General features: G+C 47.7%; 11 protein-coding genes across 11 annotated transcripts; 6 read left to right on the top strand and 5 right to left on the bottom strand.

Moving 5' to 3' along the window:
- Positions 1–285: 285 nt before the first annotated feature.
- On the top strand, positions 286–1129 carry AGABI2DRAFT_133015 (40S ribosomal protein S11). Its single transcript, XM_006454263.1, has 6 exons — positions 286–341; positions 400–451; positions 518–613; positions 668–796; positions 847–930; positions 984–1129. Exons 1-6 carry the CDS (start codon positions 327–329, stop codon positions 1073–1075), a joined length of 468 nt encoding a protein of 155 aa, XP_006454326.1. The 5' UTR covers positions 286–326; the 3' UTR covers positions 1076–1129.
- A 571-nt stretch (positions 1130–1700) lies between these two features.
- Positions 1701–2777, top strand: AGABI2DRAFT_147675 (hypothetical protein; the record flags this gene model as incomplete). Its single annotated transcript, XM_006454262.1, has 4 exons — positions 1701–2067; positions 2122–2547; positions 2597–2624; positions 2681–2777. The coding sequence occupies 4 exons, from the start codon at positions 1701–1703 to the stop codon at positions 2775–2777; spliced, it is 918 nt and encodes a 305-aa protein (XP_006454325.1).
- Positions 2778–5300: 2523 nt separating this feature from the next.
- AGABI2DRAFT_189593 (hypothetical protein) lies at positions 5301–6938 on the bottom strand. The gene is made up of 7 exons (XM_006454261.1): positions 6750–6938; positions 6654–6697; positions 6351–6599; positions 6262–6278; positions 5646–6208; positions 5507–5584; positions 5301–5445 (listed from the first exon to the last, which is right to left on the bottom strand). Exons 1-7 carry the CDS (start codon positions 6855–6857, stop codon positions 5326–5328), a joined length of 1179 nt encoding a protein of 392 aa, XP_006454324.1. The 5' UTR covers positions 6858–6938; the 3' UTR covers positions 5301–5325.
- Positions 6939–7250: 312 nt separating this feature from the next.
- Positions 7251–7899, top strand: AGABI2DRAFT_189592 (hypothetical protein). Its single transcript, XM_006454260.1, has 2 exons — positions 7251–7492; positions 7549–7899. Exons 1-2 carry the CDS (start codon positions 7268–7270, stop codon positions 7558–7560), a joined length of 237 nt encoding a protein of 78 aa, XP_006454323.1. The 5' UTR covers positions 7251–7267; the 3' UTR covers positions 7561–7899.
- An 86-nt stretch (positions 7900–7985) lies between these two features.
- Positions 7986–11462, top strand: AGABI2DRAFT_182294 (hypothetical protein; the record flags this gene model as incomplete). The annotated part of the gene is made up of 6 exons (XM_006454259.1): positions 7986–8759; positions 9309–9533; positions 9591–10023; positions 10079–10814; positions 10874–11136; positions 11191–11462. The coding sequence occupies exons 1-6, from the start codon at positions 8559–8561 to the stop codon at positions 11460–11462; spliced, it is 2130 nt and encodes a 709-aa protein (XP_006454322.1). The 5' UTR covers positions 7986–8558.
- Positions 11463–11936: 474 nt separating this feature from the next.
- AGABI2DRAFT_114072 (hypothetical protein) lies at positions 11937–13678 on the bottom strand (the record flags this gene model as incomplete). Its single annotated transcript, XM_006454258.1, has 2 exons — positions 11937–13333; positions 13390–13678. The coding sequence occupies 2 exons, from the start codon at positions 13676–13678 to the stop codon at positions 11937–11939; spliced, it is 1686 nt and encodes a 561-aa protein (XP_006454321.1).
- Positions 13679–14257: 579 nt separating this feature from the next.
- AGABI2DRAFT_114071 (hypothetical protein) lies at positions 14258–15965 on the top strand (the record flags this gene model as incomplete). Its single annotated transcript, XM_006454257.1, has 4 exons — positions 14258–14769; positions 14832–15014; positions 15076–15892; positions 15948–15965. 4 exons carry the CDS (start codon positions 14258–14260, stop codon positions 15963–15965), a joined length of 1530 nt encoding a protein of 509 aa, XP_006454320.1.
- Positions 15966–16575: 610 nt separating this feature from the next.
- AGABI2DRAFT_189587 (hypothetical protein) lies at positions 16576–18612 on the top strand. Its single transcript, XM_006454256.1, has 7 exons — positions 16576–16805; positions 16855–17251; positions 17319–17429; positions 17489–17707; positions 17766–17862; positions 18115–18234; positions 18364–18612. Exons 2-7 carry the CDS (start codon positions 16908–16910, stop codon positions 18406–18408), a joined length of 936 nt encoding a protein of 311 aa, XP_006454319.1. The 5' UTR covers positions 16576–16805; positions 16855–16907; the 3' UTR covers positions 18409–18612.
- On the bottom strand, positions 18606–20191 carry AGABI2DRAFT_175915 (hypothetical protein). The gene is made up of 4 exons (XM_006454255.1): positions 20016–20191; positions 19720–19966; positions 18896–19667; positions 18606–18833 (listed from the first exon to the last, which is right to left on the bottom strand). Exons 2-4 carry the CDS (start codon positions 19926–19928, stop codon positions 18762–18764), a joined length of 1053 nt encoding a protein of 350 aa, XP_006454318.1. The 5' UTR covers positions 19929–19966; positions 20016–20191; the 3' UTR covers positions 18606–18761.
- Positions 20192–21149: 958 nt separating this feature from the next.
- Positions 21150–22553, bottom strand: AGABI2DRAFT_197272 (hypothetical protein). The gene is made up of 9 exons (XM_006454254.1): positions 22483–22553; positions 22408–22434; positions 22286–22339; positions 22154–22236; positions 22069–22100; positions 21957–22019; positions 21753–21907; positions 21433–21697; positions 21150–21376 (listed from the first exon to the last, which is right to left on the bottom strand). Coding segments are annotated over exons 1-9 (732 nt in total). The 5' UTR covers positions 22535–22553; the 3' UTR covers positions 21150–21375.
- A 556-nt stretch (positions 22554–23109) lies between these two features.
- On the bottom strand, positions 23110–24682 carry AGABI2DRAFT_197270 (hypothetical protein; the record flags this gene model as incomplete). The annotated part of the gene is made up of 6 exons (XM_006454253.1): positions 23110–23196; positions 23239–23597; positions 23646–23989; positions 24048–24244; positions 24295–24423; positions 24473–24682. The coding sequence occupies 6 exons, from the start codon at positions 24680–24682 to the stop codon at positions 23110–23112; spliced, it is 1326 nt and encodes a 441-aa protein (XP_006454316.1).
- Between the last annotated feature and the right edge of the window lie 632 nt (positions 24683–25314).

The following is a 25314-nucleotide window of genomic DNA, read 5'->3' as shown; positions in this document are numbered from 1 at the left end:
ATCAAACCGGGAAAGAATCTGATGTATTTCAGTGTAACAGGTTTGTAAGACAAGTGGGAGATTGACTAAATGCCAGAGCGCAGGTGTAGTAGTCGGTGAACGTTGTCGCAGGCGATGTACGAAGACGGTCCGATCCGCTCGGCTCGACGGGCGCTCACGGTCAGCGAACACATAACTTACTGCTGTACATATGCTACAGCATTATTGATCTCAACGGGAAGTTCCGAAAGCGACTGTACAGTTCATCACTAGTGGCTGGGCACACAAACAAGTATCAATAAATCCCAAAAGACTCCAAGGCCCGGAACCTCCTCAAGATCAGCAGTATGGCCGACGCACAAGTGTGTATGATACAAATTTCTTCTCGAAGTTGTGAACTTATCAGCGTTCCCGTTGCAGATCGAAAAGGCTTTCCAAAAGCAACACCTCTTCCAAAACGCCAAAGCCCGTGGTGCGTCGGGATCTTTCTAGGGCTTATTGGACTGGATTTGATGCATCATGGTTTCTTATTGCATAGGCGGCAAGAAGGTTGTGACCAGGCAGAAGAGATGGTATAAGGATGTTGGTCTGGGATTCAAGACGCCCTCGGACGCCATCAACGGAACTTATATTGGTGTGTTGCATGCATGATATTGTATGATTGTTCTTAATTGCCGATAATGCACAGACAAAAAGTGCCCTTTCACTGGCGATGTTTCCATCCGAGGCCGCATCCTTACCGGCAAAGTTTTGTCTACGAAAATGACGCGCACGATCATCATCCGAAGGGATTACCTGCGCTACATCTCCAAATACAGTGAGTATTGAGTGACGTGCTAATTCACACTCTAACAAATGTGACAACAGGTCGTTACGAAAAGCGGCACACCAATCTGGCTGCCCATGTTTCTCCTGCTTTCCGTGTTGAACTTGGTGACACTGTTACAGTTGGTGAGTGGTACGAATGCAGTCGTGTTTGGCAAAGTGGCTAACTGGGCGTGGAGGACAATGCCGACCATTGTCAAAGACGGTGCGGTTCAACGTGTTGCGGGTGTCGAGGAACAAGGCGACGGCCAAGTCGTTTGGCAAGTTCTAGGAGTAGTAGCGTTGTCTATGGTAGAATAATATGATTTGCGGCCGATTTTAGCGCTTGTGGCGGATAAGGAAGGGGAACAAATAAGAACCAAACAAGGGGCCAGGAAGCGACGGCTGCTCAGCTCAGCGCTCTGCTCTCGACAACCACATCGTCGTCGATGGCGCCAACCCTTCTCTCAGTCTTCACCTCCCGTCTCTCGCGTTCGCGGCCGCACTCTCCGTCCCCCGCGGCTAATTCTTCCCAGTCAAGCTCGAAGAGCAAACGAGCGGCCAAGGACAAGGACCACCACGACTCTCCCCTCGCCGATGCCGCCCCGGACGACTCCAACGATACCACATCTCACGCCTCTGCCTCATCGACACGCACTCACGTAGATTCCCAGCCTCAGGGTAATGGCGCTATCGACCATCAATCCTCCTCCCGCAGCAAAGGCCCCGCATCACAAAGCTCCGACTCGGCCGCCACACTCGCCTCGGCTTCCTCACCTGTCTCTCCCAAACCCATCCCTGTACCTGCCGATGCACCGTCGACACCCGCTATTCTTGCCAATACCGTTCCGTTCTCCCCTGGGTCGGCTCCTAGCAGTGAACCCTCCGGACCGAAGCTCAAGCTTGACGTTGACGACATGATCCAACGCCTGCTCGACGTCGGCTACACCGGCAAAGTCAGCAAGTCCCTGTGCCTGAAAAACGCAGAAATCACTGCCCTTTGCCAGGCTGCTCGTGAAGTCTTCCTCACTCAACCCACCCTCGTAGAGCTAGCGCCGCCAGTCAAGATCGTTGGAGACGTGCATGGTCAATATTCGGATCTCATTCGGCTATTTGAAATGTGTGGCTTTCCGCCTGCCTCCAATTACCTCTTTTTGGGAGACTATGTCGATCGTGGAAAGCAGAGTCTCGAGACCATTCTCCTGCTCTTGTGCTACAAGGTCAAATATCCAGAGAATTTCTTCCTCCTGAGGGGCAATCACGAATGTGCCAATGTCACACGAGGTATGGGTGATTTCGACGATACCAACTTATTCTCACACTAGATGTTTATGGCAGTTTACGGCTTTTACGACGAGTGCAAACGACGATGTAACATTAAGACCTGGAAAACATTCATCGATGTCTTCAATTGCCTACCCATCGCTGCCATCGTTGCGGCAAAGATATTTTGTGTCCATGGCGGCCTTTCTCCTTCCCTGCATTCAATGGATGATATCAGGAACATCAAGCGGCCGACAGACGTTCCCGATCTAGGACTCTTGAATGATCTATTGTGGTCCGATCCTTCTGACACTGCGTTGGACTGGGAAGATAATGAGCGAGGAGTCAGTTATTGTTTTGGCAAGGGAGTCATAAATGATTTTTTATTACGCTACGACATGGACCTCATATGTCGAGCGCACATGGTGGTGGAAGATGGTTATGAGTTCTGGAATGATCGGACACTTGTCACCGTGTTTAGCGCACCAAACTATTGTGGTGGTGAGTCTTTATTAGGCTGCGTAAGCCATGGACTCATTGATACCTGCAGAATTCGACAATTATGGTGCCTGCATGAGGTTAGTCTATTATTATTTGCCGTTCGTATTCCTGAAATGAACCTGCCCACTTTCAGTGTATCGGAAGACCTTTTGTGCGCCTTTGAACTTCTGAAGCCACTTGATGGTGCAGCTTTACGCAAGGAGATGACGAAAGCGAAGCGGAAAAGGTGATGGCCCCCTTACTATCTATTCCTCTTCCTTGAGCTAACTTTGAGCTAATCCGTCCTAGCAGTGTGATGGCATCTGCCACTTAATGAAAACTTACTCCATGGTCCATGTTTACTTCCTCCGTAGGCTTAAGTTGAAGAAAAGCCACGTATTGTGCGTGTTGTTCGCGCCAGCCATCGATCACCAGTACTTGGGTTCTGGAGATGTAAAATGTTTGGCACGGGGCAACCTTTGGCTTTGATCTTTTCCCCTTCACCCTCCATGGCCTTTCTCAGAAACTTATCGCTTCGGCCTTATTTTCCTTGTCCCTTCCCAGCCATCATGTTGTTTGACAATCCAGCAATCATATCGTGCCGGCTTTGCTTTCTCGGTTTTCGAACTTGTAATTCTAACTTTTCTGTCGCCTGCTTGTTATTGGGTATACGTAGCACTTTTTTTACTTGCCACTCAGGCTTCTTCCCGTCCCTTTGTTGCTATCTAATGATTCCCCTTCATCACGTCATAGCATTCCCACCATTGGTCTTACTATAGACAAGCAATTGTGTTAAAAGGAATCTTGCGAGTCACCAAGAAGAAAAAGGGTATTTATTATTTTGCATTCCTCATTTCTTTATCTCGGTGACACTGTGATACAACGGAGCAGAAATTTGTAGAAATTTGTTTCTGAATCATGCTGAAGTCAAAAACAAAAGCGTTGCCATGCATACTGAGAAGTTGGTTATTCTCGTCAATCAGCCTTGTTGTTCCATCAATCCATCAAACATTGTGTATATTGCATCCAAAGGGTCTCTTTAAACTCGAGTCGGGCTTTAGTGCCTAGGGTCATCAGGAATTACAAAGTGCGGTGCAAGATTAATTCAGGCTTTCTATCTACAGTTACAGATTTATCGAAACGGCCCTATAAATAATAAGCTGAAGATATAGAAGTTCAATTTCTTCCTGTCGACTCCGTGACGACTCGCCATCCCGTCAATATTCAACTCAAAATCACATGAGCCGAATAGAAGGTCGCCAAAACGCGGGAGAGGGGCAACTTCGCAAGCCACTTGCTGCCGCCTAAAGGCCGCGATACCGACGGAAACGGCCTGATAACGGTGTATATAGAGTGAGTGAAAAAAAGAGAAAAATAAGCTCGTGAGAGAGGCTCGGAGAGAAGGAGAGTGTTCTGAACTCGGAGGGATTGTGGCGGAGCTCTCTAGGCAGGGGTCGGTCGTTTGAAGAGCGACTGACGTTCGGTCCCGTAGATTAAAGATATGCTTGTAACACGACATCGATCAGCTTCAGATGGAAGGAATTTGTTTTGACACGCTCCACCACATCTATTCTTCTACTTCAATACACATCTAACTACTTTCAACGACCAGCCGTATTCAACTTTGGAGCATCTGTACCATAGAAAAGTACATAGTTTGGATACGCAGGAATAACATCTCGAGTAGGACGGACGCAACATCGTGGCGCATGTCTCTACAAAACCACGCATCAGTAAGAACGATAACTTACTAAGTAAAATTGAGTTCAAGAACTTCACCATCATTTCCATTGAAGTTCTGAAAGGGTTGTCGCATCGGTGACATATAAAATAACGACCAGGACCACGCGCAATCAACTCCATGATTTCATGTCCTTCGGTGACCAGGCTGGGGTATATGACTTGGACTAAAGAATGAGTGCAGCGTGTACGATGTCTCCTAGCGCTGCCTGACTTCATTGTCGAAAAGTCCTTGCCGCATTCGACGCAGATCCGTACACTATACAATTGTTTAGTAAAAGTTGGGAAAATACTATAGAAATAATACTCAAAATTCTGGGGGTAGAGTCATTTGAAGCGCGAGTAGTAGTTGGAGGATAAAGAGAAACGACGACAGCCACTGGTTTATATAGAAGATTGACACCGTCAACTCCGAGGATCTGAAGAAAGACAATCTGCCCCAAGAAAGATATCCCTCGCCCATGTATGGTCTGCATCACTTGGGGATTTAAGTGACGTGAGGTGTTGGCAACGAGAAAGATATTCTATTTTCCATATTACACGACAATCCGTCTTGCATATTATCTCTTCTTGATAGTTTGGAATTGTGCTGCTGGGAAAGTCACAGTACTAGAACTTGCAGCCAATTTGAGATGGCGTATGTCATATCGCTGATTCATAATCTGCAAACCCCGAAGAATGTCCAAACATGAAGTAAAAAAACGCACTTGCTTTGTTGCTATACTCTTCATGATGAAAGTGGAAAGCTGTGTACGAACGAAGACATACCATCATTTTGTCGAAGAAGCGAACAGAAATGGAACCTGTCACGCAAAAATCTTATGAGGCCCCCTCGACTCCATGTCATTACCAACCTGAACGAATAATCATCGTCGCATCTTGCGTCGAATTCACCGACTGCCAAATCCTCATGAGTCACGATAAATCAAATCATAAAAACGCACAGCGATAGATAATTAAAAAAAAAAATTGAAAAAGAAAGATAAAAAAACAGAGCCATTAGTCTACGAAGAAGTAAGATAACAGCTTACATTCCGATGGGAATGACTGCACAAGACATTATTCAGATGGTTGTTGTGTAAACATGTCATACGCAAGCACGCCGAAAGCGAGAACAATAACACCACAACCTAACAAACTCCAAACCGTCAAGGTAGCCAAACCATTACCAAAGATAACCTGGATTCAAACAGACAAAAATCAACAAATAAACCCTCACGTTTTTTAATCTAATACTTACTTCGTATATGACAACGACCACGATGGATAGCAAATTGCCAACTGAAGTAATGATGGGACCCCATATACTCAATAGCATCTAAATTAACCCGTTATGCTCGTACCTTCAATGTGAACAGACAGGCTTTTTCCGGACGTACCATCAATCCGGCATTGAAAACCACGCCGGTTAATGCAATTGCAACAATAGAAAGGACAGTGTGACGATCGGAAGGCCAACGGAAGGTCTCGACACCAGTCTTATGAAGGACAGGTATGAAGATCCATAGCACAAGGAATGTAGCGACGCCGATGAGGGACGTCAAAAGATCGGCATGGAGGCCGAGAGGAGGATGATGGACAGCATATTCTTCGTTCTCGGCAGCGATCTCACCGTCATCAGGGATGGGTTGATAGGGTGTATGTTGTTTAGCTTCGGGATCAGAAGGAAGCGCAGCGTACATCTTGTAAAGCACTTGGTATAAACCATAACCAATAGATGCAACAAGTGTCAGAATGCTTCCTACGACAGGTGCAGATGGTACACTGCTTATTTCAATGATTCCGCTGGTGGCTTCACCTCCAGAGGTAACGCCACCGTAAACGACTACCGCAACCCCCAGAGTAGCAATGACGACTGCGATCAACTTCCTCGCTTCCCATTGGAGTTTGAAAACCTGGACGGTGATAAGATATGCAAAGAAGGCATTGGTATTCCAAATGGCTTGGGATCATTGTTAGACTTTCATCACATGATTGTGAGTAGGAAGCACACACCTGTCACATCGCTGACGCTGGAATGAAGAGAGATGAATTAATATAGGGGCTTCAAGAGGGAAGGGGAGAGAGTATGTATTAAAACTCACGAAGCCAGCGAAATGGCAGCGAACCACAGGATGGAGGGGCAGGTGATGCCGAAAGTCAAGAGGAGAACCAGCCAGAGAAACCTCGAATAAGGGAAAGCCTTGGATCCGGAACCAGCATCGGTAGAGAGGTGATTAGAGATGGCTATCCGCAGGCCACGAAGGATGGCAACAATGGAATGCTTTGAGGCAACGGAAAGGTAGAGAAGGTGGAGAGGAAATGTTATTGCAAGGGCAGAGTGCACGAAGTAGCTGCGTCGTTGTCATGAGTCGGCGCCTAACGGAGAAGGTAAAGGTGCGACATACAATATGAAGAAAGGTTTGTGATAGTGTAAGTCGGTCTGGACATACTGTGACCGATGATTAGGATACAAACGGGAGGAGGGGAAGAAAGTTCCATACCTGTGTGAGCTGACTCTCGGCAACGAAAGCGAGGACGGTGACGAGGAATAGGGCAACGCCTGCAAGACCGCCGAGCTGAGGAGTAACAGAGGAGGTGGTGGATGACATTCAAGTAGGGGAGCAGATGGGCGTAAGCATGGAAGGGGTGTGGAGCCTCGAGTCGTGGACGCAGATATTGGCGCCTACATGCAATGATTGATGTTGATGTACAATGTAAGTATATCACACCCGTGTACCCAGAATTGATGTCATGTTCGAATCCATACAGATGCCACTTTCGTCTTCTACAACACCTTCTCTAGGTCTGAGTAGACGTTCAGCCAAGTCCACACACGTTGTCGCGGAGCATTTCTCGGCACCAGTTCCGCGGTACTTGTTGGCGGATCTTACTGCAAGTCTACTGATTTCTTGGCACATATTATTTCATTTCTATTTCGTAAATATGTACTGCTTTTCGCACGACGGGTTTATTCCGGGTTTCCTTCGGACGTCACGTGCGCACGCTTTGCCATTCCACCATGCTCAGAGCCCTCCTCGCGTCCAGCCGACCCATCCTCACCCGCGTCCGCGCCCACCCTCTCAACCACCTCCCTCACATCCACCATGTACCAACACAGTCACCAGTCTTGGCACGCGGAATGAAAGTTCGTGCTTCGGTTAAAGTCATGTGCGACGGATGTAGTATCGTTTTGAGGAAAGGGCGTGTTTATGTCGTTTGCTCAAAGAACCCGAAACACAAGCAGGTATTTATCATTTCAATATGACCATCCTGACCAAGAGCTTAACTATGAATTTTTAGCGTCAAGGATAGATACGATACAAATATTTTTTTAATTCCTAGTCCACATCTGGAACTCGTATCTAATATCATTCTCCATCTGCACACCTTCCGGTACATCAAATCCCAACCAAGCCTTCAAGTCTGTATCTGAAGAGCGAGACCATTGTCCAGACTCCAAAAAATCGGGTATGAATGTGTCGGACTCGAAATTGGGAGACAAAATACGCGTGAGGAGTACTCTGTCGACTAAAGAGGCAGAGAGTGTTTCGTTGATGATCGATGAGCCGCCGATAATGAAAGCTCGATGGATTGGTTTTGCGGTCGGGAGTGTACCGTTGATGCAGTCCAAAGCGGACTGGAGATTACCAGCGAGTGATGCCGCTACACCAGAGGCGACAGCCCTTCATGGGCATGATAAGTAGGCAGACGCAGGATGAGGTTTTTTTTTTCACGTACAGGTTGTATTGAGAATCGCGGCTGACGACGACGTTCAGACGTCCCTTCAATGGTCTGTACTTGACTGGAATACTTTCCCAAGTATTCCTTCCCATTATCACTGCATTCTGCATGCCCTCTGGCGCAGTAGAAGTAGCTTGGGCAAAATACTTGAGATCTTTGGGAAGATGCCAGGGCAATGTACCATTTTTCCCAATACCGTTGGAAACGGTGGCAGCGACAATGATAGTAAGACGCGACATGATGATTTATTGATTACAACTTGATACAACCCTATTTGTAGTTCTAACCCCATTTCTTGTATACGGAACCCGAGGGGGGCTTGACTTCGACTTCCTTCTTTTGAACCTCGTCCCAGTTGGTGCTTAGAGTGGTGCCTCCACTCTCGGAGAAACTCTTCATCATGGCGCGTCGCGTGTCCTCATCCGCGTCTGCATAGATCTTTTGGAAGAAAGTGTTGAGGGTACTATCGCCTCCGACGTTGGGGTCTTCTTCTGTAGATTTTTCCTTGTCAGATTTGAGGATATTGTCAGAGATGTTTTCCCAGTTTTTGCGTTGACGAGGCGGAGCCGATGTGGTTGTCGGAGCAGAGCTGGAAGACGAGTTTGCCAGTGCTGTCAGGCGATACATCAGTTGGCGGGGGAGGGCGAGAGGATGGATCTAGACGTGCGATCAGGAGCATCACCGATAAGGCCGGCCCATCGTCCTTGAACGCATTTGACGAGAGAGATTTCGATTTTGACTTTGCCAACGAAATGGGAGCTTTTGTCTGGGTCAATTTGGCCTTTCAAGGGCTGAAGACTGAGTGATTTCTCGCCATGGGCATAGGTGACCTGCAATCCGATGGTCAGGGAGCGTGAAGGGGTGGATATGAAGAAGCGTACCGCGCGGGGCTGATATGTGATCTTGACCTTGTCTGGATCAGCATTGCGATCGAAGACGCTGAGGATGATTTTTTCGTCGGTCTCGTAGAATTCGTGACTGTGGGTGGTGGATGAACGGCTAAAGAGACACGGCGAGGGCGGAGACGTACCGGGGAGTGGACATGGGAGAAGGACAAGCGAGGAGAGTCTGATTCCACGTGAAGGAGAAGTGGTCATGTGACTTAGCAGTAGTGTTTTCGCGAGTTGGCAGTGCAAGGTCAGCCAAGTACTGGAATGCACTCCTACGAGAGTTCGGACAGCGACTGCGACGACCAGCGCTCGCCCAACCCCTCCTTTCTCCTCCCCCCGCTCTCCCATCTCTCCTCCCTCTCCTCGTCCCCCGCCTCCACCCCCATCCCCTCCCGCTCAGCCTCCCCCCACCCAATCCCTCGCCATCAGTTTTTCACCGACAACTCTTCCTCCTCCTACCCCTCAGACACAGAGGACGAGCCCTCGCCCCTTCTCCCATGGAACTCGTCGCCACACTCCTGGTGGTCCGATAACCGCAGGCAATGGTGGACCAGAAGACGCCGGCGTCGCAGCTGGCGTATCACCCGCCTCCTCAAACGCACCCTCAGATCCGTCCTTCGCCATCCTCTCTTTCCTTCCCAGCCCATCACAATCGTGCGTCCTCTCTCTTTTGTTCTCTTCTTCACCTCCCCCCTTACTGCTCTCGCCTAGGTTCTGACCCTGATTCTACTCTCCATATTTGCAATATGCCTCACCCTGCTACTAATCTACATCCTTAATCCAGACAAAGAACCCCTCCCATGGCGTTTATACTGTGCCTATCCCACAATGTACAATTCGCGCGAACCGCCCTTCACCTCTCCTCCCTATCGTAGACCCACCCACCTTCCGCCCGTTTCCGTAACCTTCCCTCCCTCCAATTTCGACCACCTTCCCCCCGCGGGTATCTTCCTCGGCGTCTTTTCCGTCGACTCCGCAGTCGAACGACGCCAGTACGTCCGTTCTACTTGGGCCAGTCATTACCGAAGCCGCAACGGCGCTGGTAAAGGTGATGATGGCAACGGTACTTCACGAACCATTGTCCGCTTCGTTGTTGGCCAACCACGCAAAGACTGGGAGCAGCGCGTCAAGTTGGAAATGGAGAGTATGTCCCCTCTCCCCGTCTATCATATTTCACTTTGCTCATATTCAATTTACAGTGTACAACGACATCATCATTCTGCCTACGCATGAAAATATGAACGAAGGCAAATCCCACACCTTTTTCTCCTGGGCGTCCATCAACGCATGGGTACCACCCGTATACGTCAACTCCACCATCCTTCCTCCGCGCTTTACATACTCCAACTTCACTTCCTCCCCTCCTCCTTTGGCTCCCCACGACCCGTATCTGGCATGGAAAGACGTCTTGTCCTCCGACCCCATGAGCTGGGTACGGCCCGATTACGTCGTCAAAGTCGACGACGATTCATTTGTCATGCTCGCGGAAATCGAAGCCCGTCTACGAGTCGAACTCCATACCCCAAACGAAGAGCACCGCCATACTTCACCCAACCATGCTGCGGTTCAGAGATCAAAATACGTTTCAAATGGAACCACAGTAGATCACAATACCGGTTCAAACGTGATGGCCAACGCTAATTCGAACGCTTTGACCGGAAACAGGGCCCTCAAACAGCTAACTGATAGCGATCCGCTAATATACTGGGGCTACTTGGTGACCAACAAATACCACCAATTCATGGCTGGAGAGTTGTATGCTCTCAGTTGGACCCTTGTGGATTGGGTAGCCAAGGACCCAACAGTCAAGTCCCTTATCAAAGGCGCTGAGGACAAGCAGACCGCCAAGTGGATGCGTATACATCCAAAAGCTCAAGAGATCAGATGGACAAGCGAGCGATGCTGGATATATGATCACCCTAGATCTGGCACTGTGTAAGTTTGCATCATCTCGCCATCATCTTGTTCCCATTCTGATTGCCTGTCGTTTAAAGTTATGCCCACGGGTTTCTCTTCCCGTCAGAAGTGGGCCGCATTAAGCGGCAAATTCAAGATGCCTATGGTCTTCATGCACAAAAAGTTTTGAGGGAGTTGAACCAGCCAACTGGAATTGGGTACACGCCTACACTAACAGATTGGGCACATTCGAGTGTTTCAACGTTTGGTGTGCGATATAACCCTCCTCTGCCTGAACTCCCGACTCGTTACGGAATTGAGGCGTTGGTGGAAGGGAGTGAAATGTCTACGATACGAGAAGGTATGTGCTAATATTCTTTATAGAACATCGCAGACGCTGACTGTTGTTGTCTAGGGGATCCAATGACACCAGAATATGCTTGGGCGCACCGTGAAGGTCGACGGAAACGATACAATGGCCTCCGAGTTGGAGGCACTGTTGCTGTGCATTTCATCAAAAAGCACATGTGGTTCCTAGAGACTGCTTTAGCATTACTCGAAGGAGATGAACTATCGGACCGAGAAATGTTTGAAGAAAACGATCACGAAGGAGAGAATGAGATATCACGAGATGGTGCTGCGGCTTCGCCAAATTGGCATCTCTTACAACACGTCATGGAAAGATAGCTACGGTATAACCCTCTTCTTATCTTTTTGCAAGTACTTTGAATTTTTTTATTTGTGTACTTGAATTTTTATTCGCATTTTTTTTTTTGCCTCTTTCGCCATTCACACGAGCTTATCTATTCTTTTTCTCTTGCTTCTCTTTACTCACTTTTGACGTCATTACCCACATTTTTCTCTCATCTGACTTTTTTTTTTTTGCATCCCTGTCAGCCGCATCTTTCGTAGTAGTATTTAGTTCCTTTAGAACGGATTTTTGAATGACAATACCTCCAAAACTTCATTCAACTTTTTTTTTGCCATTCCCTTCTTTTGATTCTTCACATTCACTTGGTTTTTACCCCATCAATTTTCTTGTCACCATAGGAGCTTGCCCCACACGCCAATACCGAGAATACTAAATTTAGGTATAGATTCAAGTTATACACTGCTAGGAAATCATGTGGTTACAACATATATCAACAAAATAAAATATCTTCAAGGCAAAAAAATTTCACCAGGTCCACCACGCGTGGTGGAGCGAGTGGGTGTAGTAGAACTTGGGTTATCATGGTATCCTTCTAAGATACTCCCGGGAGCAGTATATTGCGCATACAAGTCGCTATGTGTAGTGAGCGGAACCGAGGATTGATATCGAGTCAAGACTGCACGAATGATGAACGATTCCCAACGACGGAACCATTCACCCTCTCGTTGACCTATCAGTTTATGTGGGCCTTGTGATGTCTGTACGATACGAGTTTGTGGAGCGGCGTGGGATGTTGATGGAGGTGGAGTCGAATCCGTTAGAGGTACCGATGACGATGGGAGGGAGAGCGTAGATGGTAATGCGACGTCGTCATAAGACGGTAATTCACTTTCTCTTGAAGAGGAGCTCGTGTCTGTAATATCCGAATGATCAAGAGGAATCAATTTCTTCAGCGCATAAGCACTCCCACACACTTCCCATCTTCCACCACCTTTCGAATGGAACCTCTTGAATAACCAGATAAAAGGAAAGATAAACAATATGACGGATAAGAATTTTAACCACATATTCGATAGAGCTCTAGATAGCTGATTCGAAGGTCGGATATAGATTTTGGACTTTATCGGAATGAACGTCACTTGGATATCTCCATGATAGGGTGATAAGGTGATAGTCGAGCGAATGACAGTTTCTAATTGTGAGATATCCCATCCATAAAGGACTTTGGTGTATACAAATTCCTTGAGGAGTTTGGGGCTGGCACAATACTCGTCTGCCCATTGGCGAATGGTTTTGGAGCTTCTGAGAGTATGACGAGGTTGAGCGCTCGCGATATTCCAATCGTTGACTCCAGTAGCCCAAGGGGGAAGACCTTTGCGCGTACGTTGTTCGGACCATTGGGAATAATCTTTACGTTCTATGCGGGTTGCTCGTCGTGAAGAGGTAGAGTTAAAGGATGATCGGGAGAAAAGAAGTAAAGCCTCGTCATCAGGAAGAGCATTACTTCCCATTTGAACTTCGCGAACCACTTTGCCGCGGTATGCAGGTTCGTTATCTGCCATGGACCATTGAGTCGGGGCGAAATCACTTGCGGAAGCCTCGGCTTGACCCCTTGAAGGTCCTTCCCGACGTGTCTTGTTGTCCGACGCTATTGCTGGAGGAGAGACCGTTGATTCGGACGGAAAAGAAGGCGGCGTCACGTCGATATAAAAGTCGAAATCCGTGATATGCTCCGTGTAGGATTCCGTCCTTGTAGAGTTGTGATTACGGGAATCATGATGGCTATTGTTATTGGAGGAAGAAACGAAACGAAAGCGTGTTTCATTATGGGTTCCTTTGCAATGAATGCGATAGCTTGGGGGACGTTGTTCAGCTTGGGTAAGGAGGAAACGGTACAGCGCTTCGCCTAATTTTCATTCAGCGACCCGGACAATGAACAAAAAACTCGATGTACGTGCTTACCATCGACGTTAAGGTGCTTGTCGTGTGAGACGACATCGCCTTGACCAACTTCGAACCACGCCGCGTCGTAAGGCGCGAAAGCGGGCGGAGGTTCCATGGGCACATTCACGGGCGAGTCCATCGCAGTAGCAACGTGATTCGGCAGTCTTGCTGCCTCGTAATCGACTTGGGGGTTTAGTCTATATGGCTGATTCCCAGCGGTAGTGGAGGGACCAGGTTGGTTGAAGCCGGGCTGCGGGTGACTGAAAGACTTCTTAGGGCTAAGGCTATCTGATTCTAGGATAACCATTTTGGTATATAACAGTGAAAGGCAAGTGCTGCGGTTGGTAGACCTAACGTGTCAATGTGGTGGTCAAAGGTCAGTTTACATGAGCGCCCTGGGTTCCAAATTGATCGACTGCGGTGATCAGCTTGATAATGTCAAACCCATCCAGCCCCATGGAACTTGGGCGCCATTATTCCAAGAGAGCATCAAGTGAGAACATCACGCGCTTCCATATTATACTCCCGGAACGAGGCAATCGTCAACCTCTAAGTTAACAATGCACGCTGTCACGGCGTTTGCGCGAATTCGACAAGATGACTGATGAAGGAGAGAAGGCAACGGCGATGCGTCACCGTCAGCAGAGGATATATATGTTCGTGTGCGGCGCTGCATTGCCGTTTCTGACAGGTCGATGGAGGAAAAAGTGGGGGGGATACATAGGGGGGATCGATGGACGAGTAAAGCGTGACTGGAAAGGAGCTGGAGTGACCAAAAAGGGGGGAAATGTGACGAAGATTAAAAGAAATTTGCGAGCGGAGAATGGACATGAGAGAACGCGAAAAGGCATGACGCACTCTCCCCGTCTGCCCCTCAGCCCGCCCCATGTCCTCCTCCCCCTCGTCGTCCCCCTCGTCGTCCTCGTCGTCTTCACCGCCCCCCTCGACTTCTGATATCACCTCTTCCACTTCTATTTCCAGTTCTGTCATAGCTTCTACAACTTCTTCTTTCACATCCGAGATTTCTCCCACATCATCCGACATGTCCCAAACCACCACAACTTCATCATCATCTTTACCCCTGACGCCACTACCATCGACGACGACAACCACAACGACTCCCCCATCTACCACCAGTACTACCAGTACTACCAGTACCACTAGTACCACGACGCCCGAACCCCCACCCACCACAACCTCAACCACTACCACTACCACCTCCTCTTCGACAGAAACACCTCCAACGACAACTTCCACTTCCACCTCCACCTCCACCTCCACCTCTACTTCAGATCCCCCTACAACTTCATCCGACCCTCCAACTACTAACAGCACCACTACCCTCACATCTTCATCGCCCCAACAGCCCTCACCGCAACCACCGCCCACCACTACTCAGTTTACTCCAACGCAAGTTTTCACTTTGAAACGAAATAACTCATTCTTAATTTCATTTGCAGTACCACCTTTGAATCGGTCGTGTTCATCACTATCACCAACGATGCTGGCTCTCTAATATCTACCGCACCGCCCAATATCACTTCTACTTTCACTACTACCGGTCCCGACGGTGGTTTTGTAACGGTCACTCAAGTTGTCGCGAATCCCAGCCTCCTTCCAAACAACCATGACAAAGATAGCGGGTAAGTTACACTCGTCGACCACTCGCTTCCTCGTAAGTTCAATATCTCGTTCTTGACGTAGCTTCTTCGGTAACACCGGGGCGGTTGCCGCTGTCTTCGTCCTCGTGGGTCTCGCGACAACCTCGATAGCCATTTGGACAATCTTCGCCATACTTAGACGGAGACGTCAATCTCGCCTCGTACACGAAACCGCTGATGCTCCTTCGCGCGCCGCTCCCGCACCGAGACCGCTACTCGAGGATGATGATGATCCTGAACAGCAGCACTTCAGTCCTTTAGCACTTCAAATGTCGCGGCAAAGGTCCAGTCCCGGATTGACATCGACCAGTCTAGGTCCCAGGAGGTCCTATCACGACGACCCAGACCACCCAGATCCTTTTAATCCTTACGTCGAGTTTGGCCATATTCCACTCGGCCCAGTCCCTACGAATGTATCTAATGGATATTCCATTGCCCGGACAAATTCGCCATCCAACACACATACTAACAATGACCGCAGTCAAAGAGCAAGTGGTGCCGCTAGTTTGGCAAGTGCAAACGGCCTAGACGGTTACGCCAAGGGAACTCATTCAACAACGCCGAGTGGTGCAAGTATCGAGCCGTTATTGGCCTCGTACTACCGACAATCTGATGGCAGCGGCCAGGTTCCAGGTTCTCCTGTGATACCCACGGCCCCCGCCATGGCCTTGCTACCACAAACCCCTCCCATCGGCTCTTCTCGGCTTCTTGTAGACGTCCTGGAGCCATTGGAAGGTCGTTCTGTTTTTAGTGCGGATGATAGACTAGATCCCGGACTGCAGCAACGTCAGAAGGAAGCAGAAAGTGCTTCCATGAAGGACCTAAGGGATGAAGAAGATTATTCACGTCCCGTCCTGGCCGTACGTTTATTTGTTATACGGACTAATAAAATAAGCTAACCTCAGCGAACAATAGGTTCGTAATTTACCTTGAACATGTCAACGCGTAGAGCCAAATTTCTTTAAACTCACTCCGACTCTTATGATCACTAACATTATCCAAAAGTACGACATTGCTGTCCACCCTATCTATCCCCTGTCATAGTCGTTTTTCATTTCTTGCCAGACTTTAAAAGTCCGGAACTGGGATGTCATCTGCTTCATTCACTATCAGCGAGGACTTCTATTTTTTCTTTTACGTTTGCCGCATATTCGCATCTGCTTCCTTCATGGACTTTCGCTTTCATCTCTCATAGTTACATACGTGCCACATAAGGACTTATATATTGTAGGTGTCTGATTTAGTGTGCTACTAGATTATGGACTTCTCCTTGACGAGTAAATACGATTCTTCTACAAAAGGAGAGCAGTAGACGGTGTGATAGAGTGTTGTATGTATCTCACCTTTGTCAGGTTGCTTTTGTGTTGTCTCTTATTATGTCTGTTTGTAGATCACCCTCCGATGTCAACCAATAATTGTCATGCTGAGGTCCGTTGGCCCACTAGCTCCCACTGGCCCTCATTTTCGCCTGCCCTCTATCACATGTACATTCTGCACCAAGTCGTGCGAAACCATACTCACGATCATGTCAAATGGTCAGTGGCCGCTTGCAATTGAAACTTCCATTTGAGGGATCAGTAGAGTCATGTCTTGTACGAGAATGGCTTGTCAGTTCATGCATGCCCTTCAAGACACTCTCAGCACAGACTATTTTGGAAAGGCAAATGACTGCTCTCAGACCTGTTATATTCTCGTTCATCGTGGGTACAACCCACACATAGTTGCTCATCAACGTATTCTCCCCTCTCTTTTTCAGCCAAATCTTTCTAACTGGTGAGTAAGTGCTTGTAGCTACAAAGCGCTTTAAATCAAAGAATCGAAGGGGAAATTCTTATTCTTATCGTTTCATTGACTCCTATTTCCATTTCCTATATCATGGCTGCGATTGACTTGGATCCGATACCCCTCCACGATACCCCGATACTAGGAATGGCGACCAGACCTTACCTCCAGAGCCCAAAAGTATATGGGGGTACGCTTGATGTTGAAGGCGGTGCTGGATATTGGGTCGAATATCCCGACGGATTGATGGACCTTACGAGGACTCATTGGATTCATCCAGAGTCCCAGCAGAATGGTGCAAATGAAAATGCAGCTACTGGAGGACCTCCTCCCCTTGATGCTCAAACACAAACTGAAATTGAGGTCAGGGGTGACCCAAAGAGGAGGATTAGAGTGAGCAACGATAAATCTGCGTTGGTCGTCGTTGACATGCAAAAGTAAGTCTTTTAATGTACCGGGTACATGAGGTGGAAGTTGACCGCTAACTACCTGGTTTCTATCCAGTTTTTTCTTGCATCCTGATTTGAGAAACCACCCGAAAGGTTTGGCTTGCGTTCAGCCCTTGATGGACATCATACCAAAAATGCGAGATCGAGGAATGAAAATCCTCTGGGTGTGAGTATACTCAATGTGTTCAATTTAGGTGAAGGCGAATACTAACAATTAACTCACAGAAATTGGGGTCTGACTGATTTCGAGCTGAAGACACTTCCGCCTGCTCTTATACGTTCATTTCAAAAGAACGGCCTAGGAGGATTCGGTTCAGAGTTGCCCGGAAATTTTGGGAGGCTGTTAATGCGCGATGCATTCAACTCTGCGCTTTACGGACCACTACAAGCAGAATATGAGAAAGGTAAAGCCAAAGGTACCGACGTTTGGATCCACAAGAATAGGTAAAAAAAATACTTTTGCAGACGTTGTTATTCTGATTTCTCATGCCTGCATTCTCAGGATGAGTGGATTGTGGGGATACCAAACGGCCTTGGATTTGTATCTGAAGGAGAATGGAATCAGGACGTTGTTTTTTACTGGTGTAAACACTGATCAGGTAAGTTGTTCCAACCATTCCCTTTCTTTCTTTTCTTTCTGGCAGTGGTCCTGGTCAAGCGCATGACGCGGTCATTATAATTAACACCATAATCCTTCCATTGCAGCCTGTAGAACAGGCACCGAAGGATTGTGCAACCTATCTAGAAAGGTTGATTTTATGGATTGAACGTCTATGATTCTTCAGGCCAGGATGTTGTTTGACCGCCTTCTCCCGAAACTCAAAAATGACTGAGCTGACTGACGGCGATAGTGCGTATCGGGGACAATGGTTGACGCTTATTACCGAGGCTACGATTGTATCCTTCTACAAGACGCAACAGCGACGCCTTCGCCGGGTGGTCACGAAAATACTACACACAACGCCTTGAACGTGAGTAATTCTACCTTATTCCTATTACTCGCTGCATTGGCGTCGGAGATTTGGAAGCGCCGGAATATATTTTTTCGGTCACTCTGAATAATAATGATACACCGATTCGCTGACCATATTGCATTACAGGCCTATGGGTTTCTCACTGATACGAAGATGGTCTTGTCCGCTTAAGATACTGTTTCCAACGCGATGTTACACATGAGGGTTAAACGATTTGAGGCGAATTTCTGATCTTCGGATTTAGAGCACTTGATCAACGTGTCATATGCTTTAATTGAAACCAATCTATATAGTATTTCGTTTCTGTCCGTTATGATATTGATTACACATGACGATGATCAGGTTCCTGCCCAGACACTCGTTTTTCAAGAACCTTTTGCCTTTTGACACAAGCTAGAAATACATAAGGGAGAAAACAACGTGCTGCTACGCAAGTATACGATTACATCAATAATCGGAAGTCCATCTTCTTTCTTTTAAAAGTGTAAGCAAGTGTAAGCAAGTACATGCGTGCCATGAGTTTGTCATATATGTGTTGCAAATGCGATATCAGAGCCGTTTTCCGGACGTCCCTTGTGACTTTCTTCCCTACGAGTCTAAAAAAAGAACAAGGGAATTTTGAGATGTCAAGTGAGTTTAAATCCACATGAAAACTCACATGGAGCGTGTTCCGCCGCATGGGATGGAAAATAAATTGTGGCTCTAGGTCAGAGTGCCCGTGCGACGAGACGGATGCTGGTGGTGTAAGAGGAGAGACATCATTTACTTTCTGAGATTCTCGGAGATAGGACCGTGGTGGCCGAGGCGGCGCATCCGTGTGGCTTGTAACGCTGAGTGAGCGACGGAGGAGTGTTTCAGAGAAATATTTGGCCTGAGTTTTTGGTTCGGGGTCAACAGGGCTTGGGGTATCCACAGTCGGTGGAAGACTTTCTGGATAGATCGAAGGGCTAGACGGAGCAATTGACACGCCTGATGATTCATTCAACCTGTCATGGTTCGGGGAAAAGCTGACAGGTGTGTTTCGAGGCACATGAGGAGGGTCGCGGAAAGGATCCTCGCCAGAGAGTGGACGCCTGAGCGGAACAAGCACGCCGGTTTGAGCATTCCCTGCATTTGTCAGTCCAAGACCCGTCGATTCTTCTGCCGTCGATACCAGCAGTGATCGAGGTCGGTAACCAAAGTTGTCATAGTTGACCATATGCGGATCGTGAGTGGTTTCCGTCGTCGTATGAATGGACCGCATTTGGCTGTCTGGGCTTGCTTGTGCGAATGGAGACGGCGGATATTGTCGTAATGAAGCAAACCACTCCTTGCGGCGTTGTCTTCGGCGGTGACGTCGAATGAACCAGATGAGCGCGAACACGAAAGCCGCTGCGAACACTCCCACGACAGTGAAAACACCTGCCACCTGACCATGGCGTCCTAGAAACCTGAGACTACTGTCAATGCTAGCGTAAGGTAAACTCTTTCATCGTGCCTTACCCAGTAGATGTTTCCCCGTCAACTGGTACAGGAGGAGGATTTGCGACGAGCTGAGTGTGAGTTACGAATGCACCATCAGATTCAGTCCAAGTACTGAGGACTGTGATCAAGGAAGGTGCAGACAGCACAATATCCCCGTTCTTGGAATTAGTGACTGCAATAGAGCTCGGGATGGAGAGTGTGGTTTGCGGAGAGCTCGTGATCGTCATAAATATAGTTGACGTATCAGATGGTTTCACTGAAACGACTTGCAAGCCCGTCAGAGGGAGCTTTACACAGTGAGATCCTCAATCTACCTTCTACAGTTCGAGAAACAGTTTGTTTAACGGGGGCCGAAGCTTGCTTGCTACCGCCAGTCGCTGATGTAGCATTTGTGGACGATGCTTCTCGAGTTTTAGATGGCTGATTGCTGTCCTTCGTCGACGTTTTTGTCCTTGACTCTGATACAGTGCTCTCTGAACGCCCTTCAGTCGATGATGTCGCCGACGTAGTTACATCATTATCTTGTACTTGTGTAGAAGAAGACTGTTTTGAGGAAGTAGTGCTCGAAGACATCGAACTACAAGGTTGTTATACTCTTGTCTTTGGGATGGAGACAAAGTGATGGGACATACTCGTCAGCCTTAGCAGTGTTTCCTGGTTTGGAAGTAGATCGTGTAGGTTTGGAAGAGGATTGGCTTGATGTAAATGCAGAAGATGACATTGGCTGAGAGTCCGCAGTAGTGAGCGTACGGGAGGCCGCCGATTGAGAATCAATTGACTGAGCGTGGGCTACTCCGTGAAATTCCTCGAATTATTCAACGACAGGACACCCACCTCAAGCGATGAGTGGGTCGAAGAGATGCGAGACTATCAATAGAGATGAGCGTAGGAAAAGCCCTCTGAAGTGAGGTCCCATACAGACTGAGAAAATGAGCCTAATGTTTCGTTAGGGGCCACGGTCGGTGAGGTTCTAGAATTGGTAGAGGGAAAAGAGGGTGTTGTCAGCCCGAGACTCATCATAAAATATCATCAGAAAGAGCAATGACTAGAAAACAAGGAGGAGGGGAAAAATCTTGTGGAAGTAGGAGGACGTACATTCTTATAGGGAGAGATTAGTGACGGAAATGTTGGGGCATAAAATGTCCAGGAAACCATCGATAGAACTGAAGCAGGCAATATAGTCTACGTGTCTACGCCGATGTGCGAGCGATACTTTTTCCGAGAAGAACATCGAATCGCCTATGGACATTTGGTCAGTTGATCTCACACGCCGTACTTTCTGCGTGGAAGGAAGTATATCTCCATCCGTGTGAAGCACAAGAATACATTTTGCCGATGTCGCCAGACCAGACCATGCGAAATGGTGGAAAAGGTGGGAGAGTGCATGCGTGTGGCCAGTCTCGATTTGTATGTCACGGCTTCTCAGACGCAAAGTGAACACAAGGTATCAAAGGTTATCAACAACATGGATAGTAGCAAAATACGACACAAAAGCCGCAGTAGATTAAGGACAGATCGGCGCTCTATTACAAAGAACATAGATCTAGATCATAACTAATAAAGTGTCTGAGCGAAGACTGAAGTATACGGAAGCGGACACAAAAATTAATGCCATGCTTTGGTATAGAAAAACCACGGGTATGCGATGCGAACGGCGAGCGACGGCGTTGCAGACCTAACGATGCAAGCTATGTGAGAAACAGCAAGCAGGACAACTAACCATGGACATACTAGCAACATTTCGACCCTGGAATCCAGCTTTTGACTTTCAGCTTTACACTTCCTTTTCGCCGATGGCCACTTAGGCTACCAAAGCTCAACCGACTTGAGCTGTTGACGCGTCGAAGAGCTCTGTCCCCGTAACTAACGCCGCTTCCTGCCTTCTCTGGATCAAGAGTCCCCGACTCGATAGCCAAAAGTATCGCTCGAGCGGCGAGGAGAAATGGAGCTTCAACATTGTCTCCTGTCAAAGACGATGCCTCAAGGAAGTGAACGTCTGGAAAACGCCAGTGAGCAAACACTTAGTATGACTAAGAAAACGTACACCACACCATTCTCAGCAGCCCATCGACTTGCTTCAGCCCACTCTACTTCTCGGTCTTCCTCTCGGTCAGATTTGTTGCCGACCAAAACAGCTACCAAGTGTGAGCTAGCCAATGCTCGTGCATCTGCAAGCCAGCGTCCAAGATTTGCGAAAGAGTCACGGCTGGATAATGATAAGCTCATGGCAATTTCAACGAAGAGAACAACGATACCTCGTGATGTCATAAACAAGAATGGCTCCAGCAGCTCCTCGATAGTAACTCCGAGTTACAGACCTGCTTCATTCATGAGTCCGTATCAGAGATAAGAACATCTGATATTTACCTGAAACGCTCTTGACCAGCCGTGTCCCAGAGCTGAGTGGCCCTTCAGAAAAGGTGGCAAATTCAGATACGGCAGGGATGCTTACTTGCAGCTTTATGCGTTTTTCCCCAAGCTTGACTGTTCGGCTCGAGAACTCAACCCCGATGGTATGTTGCGAGTGGTCCTTAACTGGATTACTCTGAGTAGTCTGGAGGTCGAGCCGACAGCTGGAACACACATGAATTATGGGTAAAATGGTGCAAGAGGCATGATTTTCCCGTGCCTGCTTCACCTGTTGTGGGGTAATTATGGTAGATTAAAACCAGCGACTAGATTTTGAAGCGGAGGACTGGGGTGTACCAATAATGATGTACTTCATCAGAAAGTCTTTTGTTTGGTGAGTGCAAGACCAGACAGACGACGCTGTAGACAAACCATAAGTCTCTAATAGTTCTGTTGCATCAGCCTCGTATTCATTTAGTGACATAGCTTAGTGAGTAGATGGGATGAAGCCTCGAGTGAAACTCTCAACCCATTGAGCTGCATGTCAGGTTGGCACGTGATATCTGGCGTTCTAAATTTGTCTCTGCTTCCAACAACGTCCTCCCGATATCCCTTCTCCATAACCTCTTATCACTGCATGAAACGGCCCTAAACACCATATAAGAAATGTTATCACAGCGCCGTCCATGGAGATGTAGTAATCTTCATCGGAAAATGTAAGGAAAGCTGACTCGTGAGTCGTGTGACCACCGTCCATCCGTCGCAATCTCTCCTTCTGTTTTTTTTTGGCAACGTCATTGTAACGAATCAATGTATTCAAGTGATCATTGTCGTAAATATCGGTGGTTCTTATTGGTTCTCACTGCCATTGGACAGTCCTAGCACCTTGCTAGCGAATTCTTGCAGTTTGTCTCTCTAGAGTCTAAGGCAGCCCCTCATACAGACACTTTGACGAGACGCGCCGGCAGTAGGAATCCTTTCTCGCTCGTTTTTAGGAATACTGGGGGTATGTAAGTTCAGGGTTTAACGTTTAAAGTAGGCTGGGATTGCTGGCGATCACTACCAACCCTTCCACGGAACCCATATGTCGACTATTTCCCTCCCACCTCCGATATTTTCATCGACTATATAATACCATGGATATGCCTGGCCAAAAGTCATTTAGCGGATGTCCAAATTTCATTTCACATTGAATTGACATACCGCAGCGGTAAGGCATGCATGTTGACCAATAATATCCAGCACAGTGCCGATCTCGAGCTTCTCCGTCCTGTCTGCGGAAGGCTCCATCTCTACTAGAATACCATGCTCCTGTGACAAGCGTACAAGCCTCCAAGGTTGACCAACCACCTCTCCAAAATCTCCCGAGGGACCGGTATCCTTGCTGAATGCAATAGCACCCGCATCAATCAAGGCCTCATCTCTACCTCCGGCACCCCGTCCGGGGTAGTATGAGATCACGGTAGCTCTCACCCTCTGTGATATCTGTGCGTTACTTATCAATGTCGTGTGTTGCTGTTGCAAATCCAACATCGGGTAGTTCCCTACTTGGAAATGAGACGTTACTGGACGGATGGTGGCGGCGTGATTCTTACCTGCGTGCAATTCTAAGCTTCCGTGCAGGGTTTGCGAGAGAAGTTGACGAGCCTCTGCACCGGCTGCGAGGGCTGTTGGAGTAGCACCGACTGAGAGTATGAAGGGATTTGAACGATGAACAGTTCCAAAATTCTGCTTCGAAATTTCTTGTAGTGCTATCTCTGCGGCCTTGTTCACGGTCTGCACCTCATCGGAAAGAAACGAAGATGCTTCAGGCAACGAAGTAGAGCCGTACGAGTTTCCGGCATGACCATAAAATCCGTGAATTGATATGACAGGAGACGCCAGTAGCCTGTATACGAGTGTACGGAAATCTTGGGATTCTGGATGGACGCCAGCCCGGCTATTGGTGGCAGGCATCAATTTCAGTTGAACACTTAGTACAAAGACATTATTCTTACTTCTGGCCACTGTGAACTTTTATAAACACCGACCACTTTCTAGGCCTGTCATTCTGTTTCTCAAATTCTTCCAAGTGTCTGACCTGTTCTGGATGGTCGATGAGCAGTCGTACGATGCCACCCTGTGGTTCTATCTCTTGCCAAAGCCTGGAAAGATCGGCTATCCTATCAACCCCAACAGGCAGCCCATATAGAATCTAAGTCTATTGTCAGTTGGCACACATAAAAAAACAACCCCCCATTATACATCTTTCACAATTCCATCTTTCACCAGACCGGAGCTAACAACTGACCAAGCCTCCAGTAGTGTTGATACGACTACAGCATGAGAGCGGCCCTGGTCGGAGACAAGTTGTAACCTTGATCCCTCGGTCGTCTGATTTACGGTTGTTATTGTGGACTATGATAAGGCGTCCAATGCATACCTTGTGGGTTTTCAAATGAGCGCGAAAGGTTGCTCCCCATTCTTCAGCCCTCTGATGCATGCTCGCGCAATTCTTTGCGAATAACGATCGATCAATAACGAGAGCTGGAGTGCGGATTCCATCCAGTGATTTACCGACGAAATCATTCCTGAGGGCATCTTTAATAGGACCCAAGAGCAAATGCAAAGGTGTAGCAGTTTGAGAAACCATTTTTCCAAAGGTCGAGGAGAGTGCAAACAAAGCGGTTGTCCAATTTTTGTAGGTAACACATGATGCATGATGAATGGATATTATTTTCGGCCGATTTCCATGCCACCCCTATCGCTATCCGGCCATTTTCTCTTTGAAGTTCCATCGATAGCCGACGATTCCATACGACGACATGTTCAAGTGGCCAAATATAGCATTATGTTACCACAGTGTTTATGGTAAGTTCAGTGCTTTATCAGAGTTTATCAGTGCTTTACTGTATTCACTGGGTATATGTAGCCGCTTTATTGACTTGCCGACCCAGTGTATTAGTAATTATAAAGTATACATGGTCGGTTATCTATCACGGAACCGCGCTCTGGGGTAATTTGGGTATACGACTGCCAGTGAGAAGCAGCTAAAAATAGGCAGCCTAAGATATAGCTGATATAGCGGTGCTTCTTCTCCACTCCTCATCCATTTGAAGATTCTTGCGTCTCCACGCTGTTCGCACTTCCCGGTCCGCTGTATCAAAAGTACCGGGGCTCACTAAGTTAGCCGACGCGACATTACACCAATAGCGCGATTCCCATGGGAAATCACACCTCAGAAAAAAGAAAAAGTGCTTATCTTGGGAGTGCTATGGTTCCCAC

Source organism: Agaricus bisporus (genome assembly GCF_000300575.1).
Source record: "Agaricus bisporus var. bisporus H97 unplaced genomic scaffold AGABI2scaffold_1, whole genome shotgun sequence".
NCBI classification, from domain to species: Eukaryota; Fungi; Basidiomycota; class Agaricomycetes; order Agaricales; family Agaricaceae; genus Agaricus; species Agaricus bisporus.
Note: the sequence above shows the minus strand (reverse complement) of the source record. Positions and strands in the feature narration are given on the sequence as shown.

Excerpts from the sequence above, each read along its gene's own strand:
- AGABI2DRAFT_133015 (XM_006454263.1), top strand. Across the intron at positions 797-846 it reads GCGCTACATCTCCAAATACA|GTCGTTACGAAAAGCGGCAC; the intron begins GTGAGTATTGAG and ends ATGTGACAACAG. Across the intron at positions 931-983 it reads TGGTGACACTGTTACAGTTG|GACAATGCCGACCATTGTCA; the intron begins GTGAGTGGTACG and ends CTGGGCGTGGAG.
- AGABI2DRAFT_189593 (XM_006454261.1), bottom strand. The coding sequence starts at position 6,857 with ATGTCATCCACCACCTCCTCTGTTACTCCTCAGCTCGGCGGTCTTGCA. Across the intron at positions 6,698-6,749 it reads CCGAGAGTCAGCTCACACAG|TATGTCCAGACCGACTTACA; the intron begins GTATGGAACTTT and ends CATCGGTCACAG. Across the intron at positions 6,600-6,653 it reads CACAAACCTTTCTTCATATT|CTACTTCGTGCACTCTGCCC; the intron begins GTATGTCGCACC and ends ACAACGACGCAG.
- AGABI2DRAFT_189592 (XM_006454260.1), top strand. The coding sequence starts at position 7,268 with ATGCTCAGAGCCCTCCTCGCGTCCAGCCGACCCATCCTCACCCGCGTC.
- AGABI2DRAFT_189587 (XM_006454256.1), top strand. The coding sequence starts at position 16,908 with ATGGCTGCGATTGACTTGGATCCGATACCCCTCCACGATACCCCGATA. Across the intron at positions 17,708-17,765 it reads GTTTGGATCCACAAGAATAG|GATGAGTGGATTGTGGGGAT; the intron begins GTAAAAAAAATA and ends CTGCATTCTCAG. Across the intron at positions 17,863-18,114 it reads CTGGTGTAAACACTGATCAG|TGCGTATCGGGGACAATGGT; the intron begins GTAAGTTGTTCC and ends TGACGGCGATAG.
- AGABI2DRAFT_175915 (XM_006454255.1), bottom strand. The coding sequence starts at position 19,928 with ATGACGATCACGAGCTCTCCGCAAACCACACTCTCCATCCCGAGCTCT. Across the intron at positions 19,668-19,719 it reads GACGGGGAAACATCTACTGG|GTTTCTAGGACGCCATGGTC; the intron begins GTAAGGCACGAT and ends CAGTAGTCTCAG. Across the intron at positions 18,834-18,895 it reads TGCGGCGGAACACGCTCCAT|ACTCGTAGGGAAGAAAGTCA; the intron begins GTGAGTTTTCAT and ends TTCTTTTTTTAG.
- AGABI2DRAFT_197272 (XM_006454254.1), bottom strand. The coding sequence starts at position 22,534 with ATGTCACTAAATGAATACGAGGCTGATGCAACAGAACTATTAGAGACT. Across the intron at positions 22,237-22,285 it reads CCATTTTACCCATAATTCAT|TTAAGGACCACTCGCAACAT; the intron begins GTGTGTTCCAGC and ends AGAGTAATCCAG. Across the intron at positions 22,020-22,068 it reads GCTGGTCAAGAGCGTTTCAG|GTCTGTAACTCGGAGTTACT; the intron begins GTAAATATCAGA and ends TGAATGAAGCAG.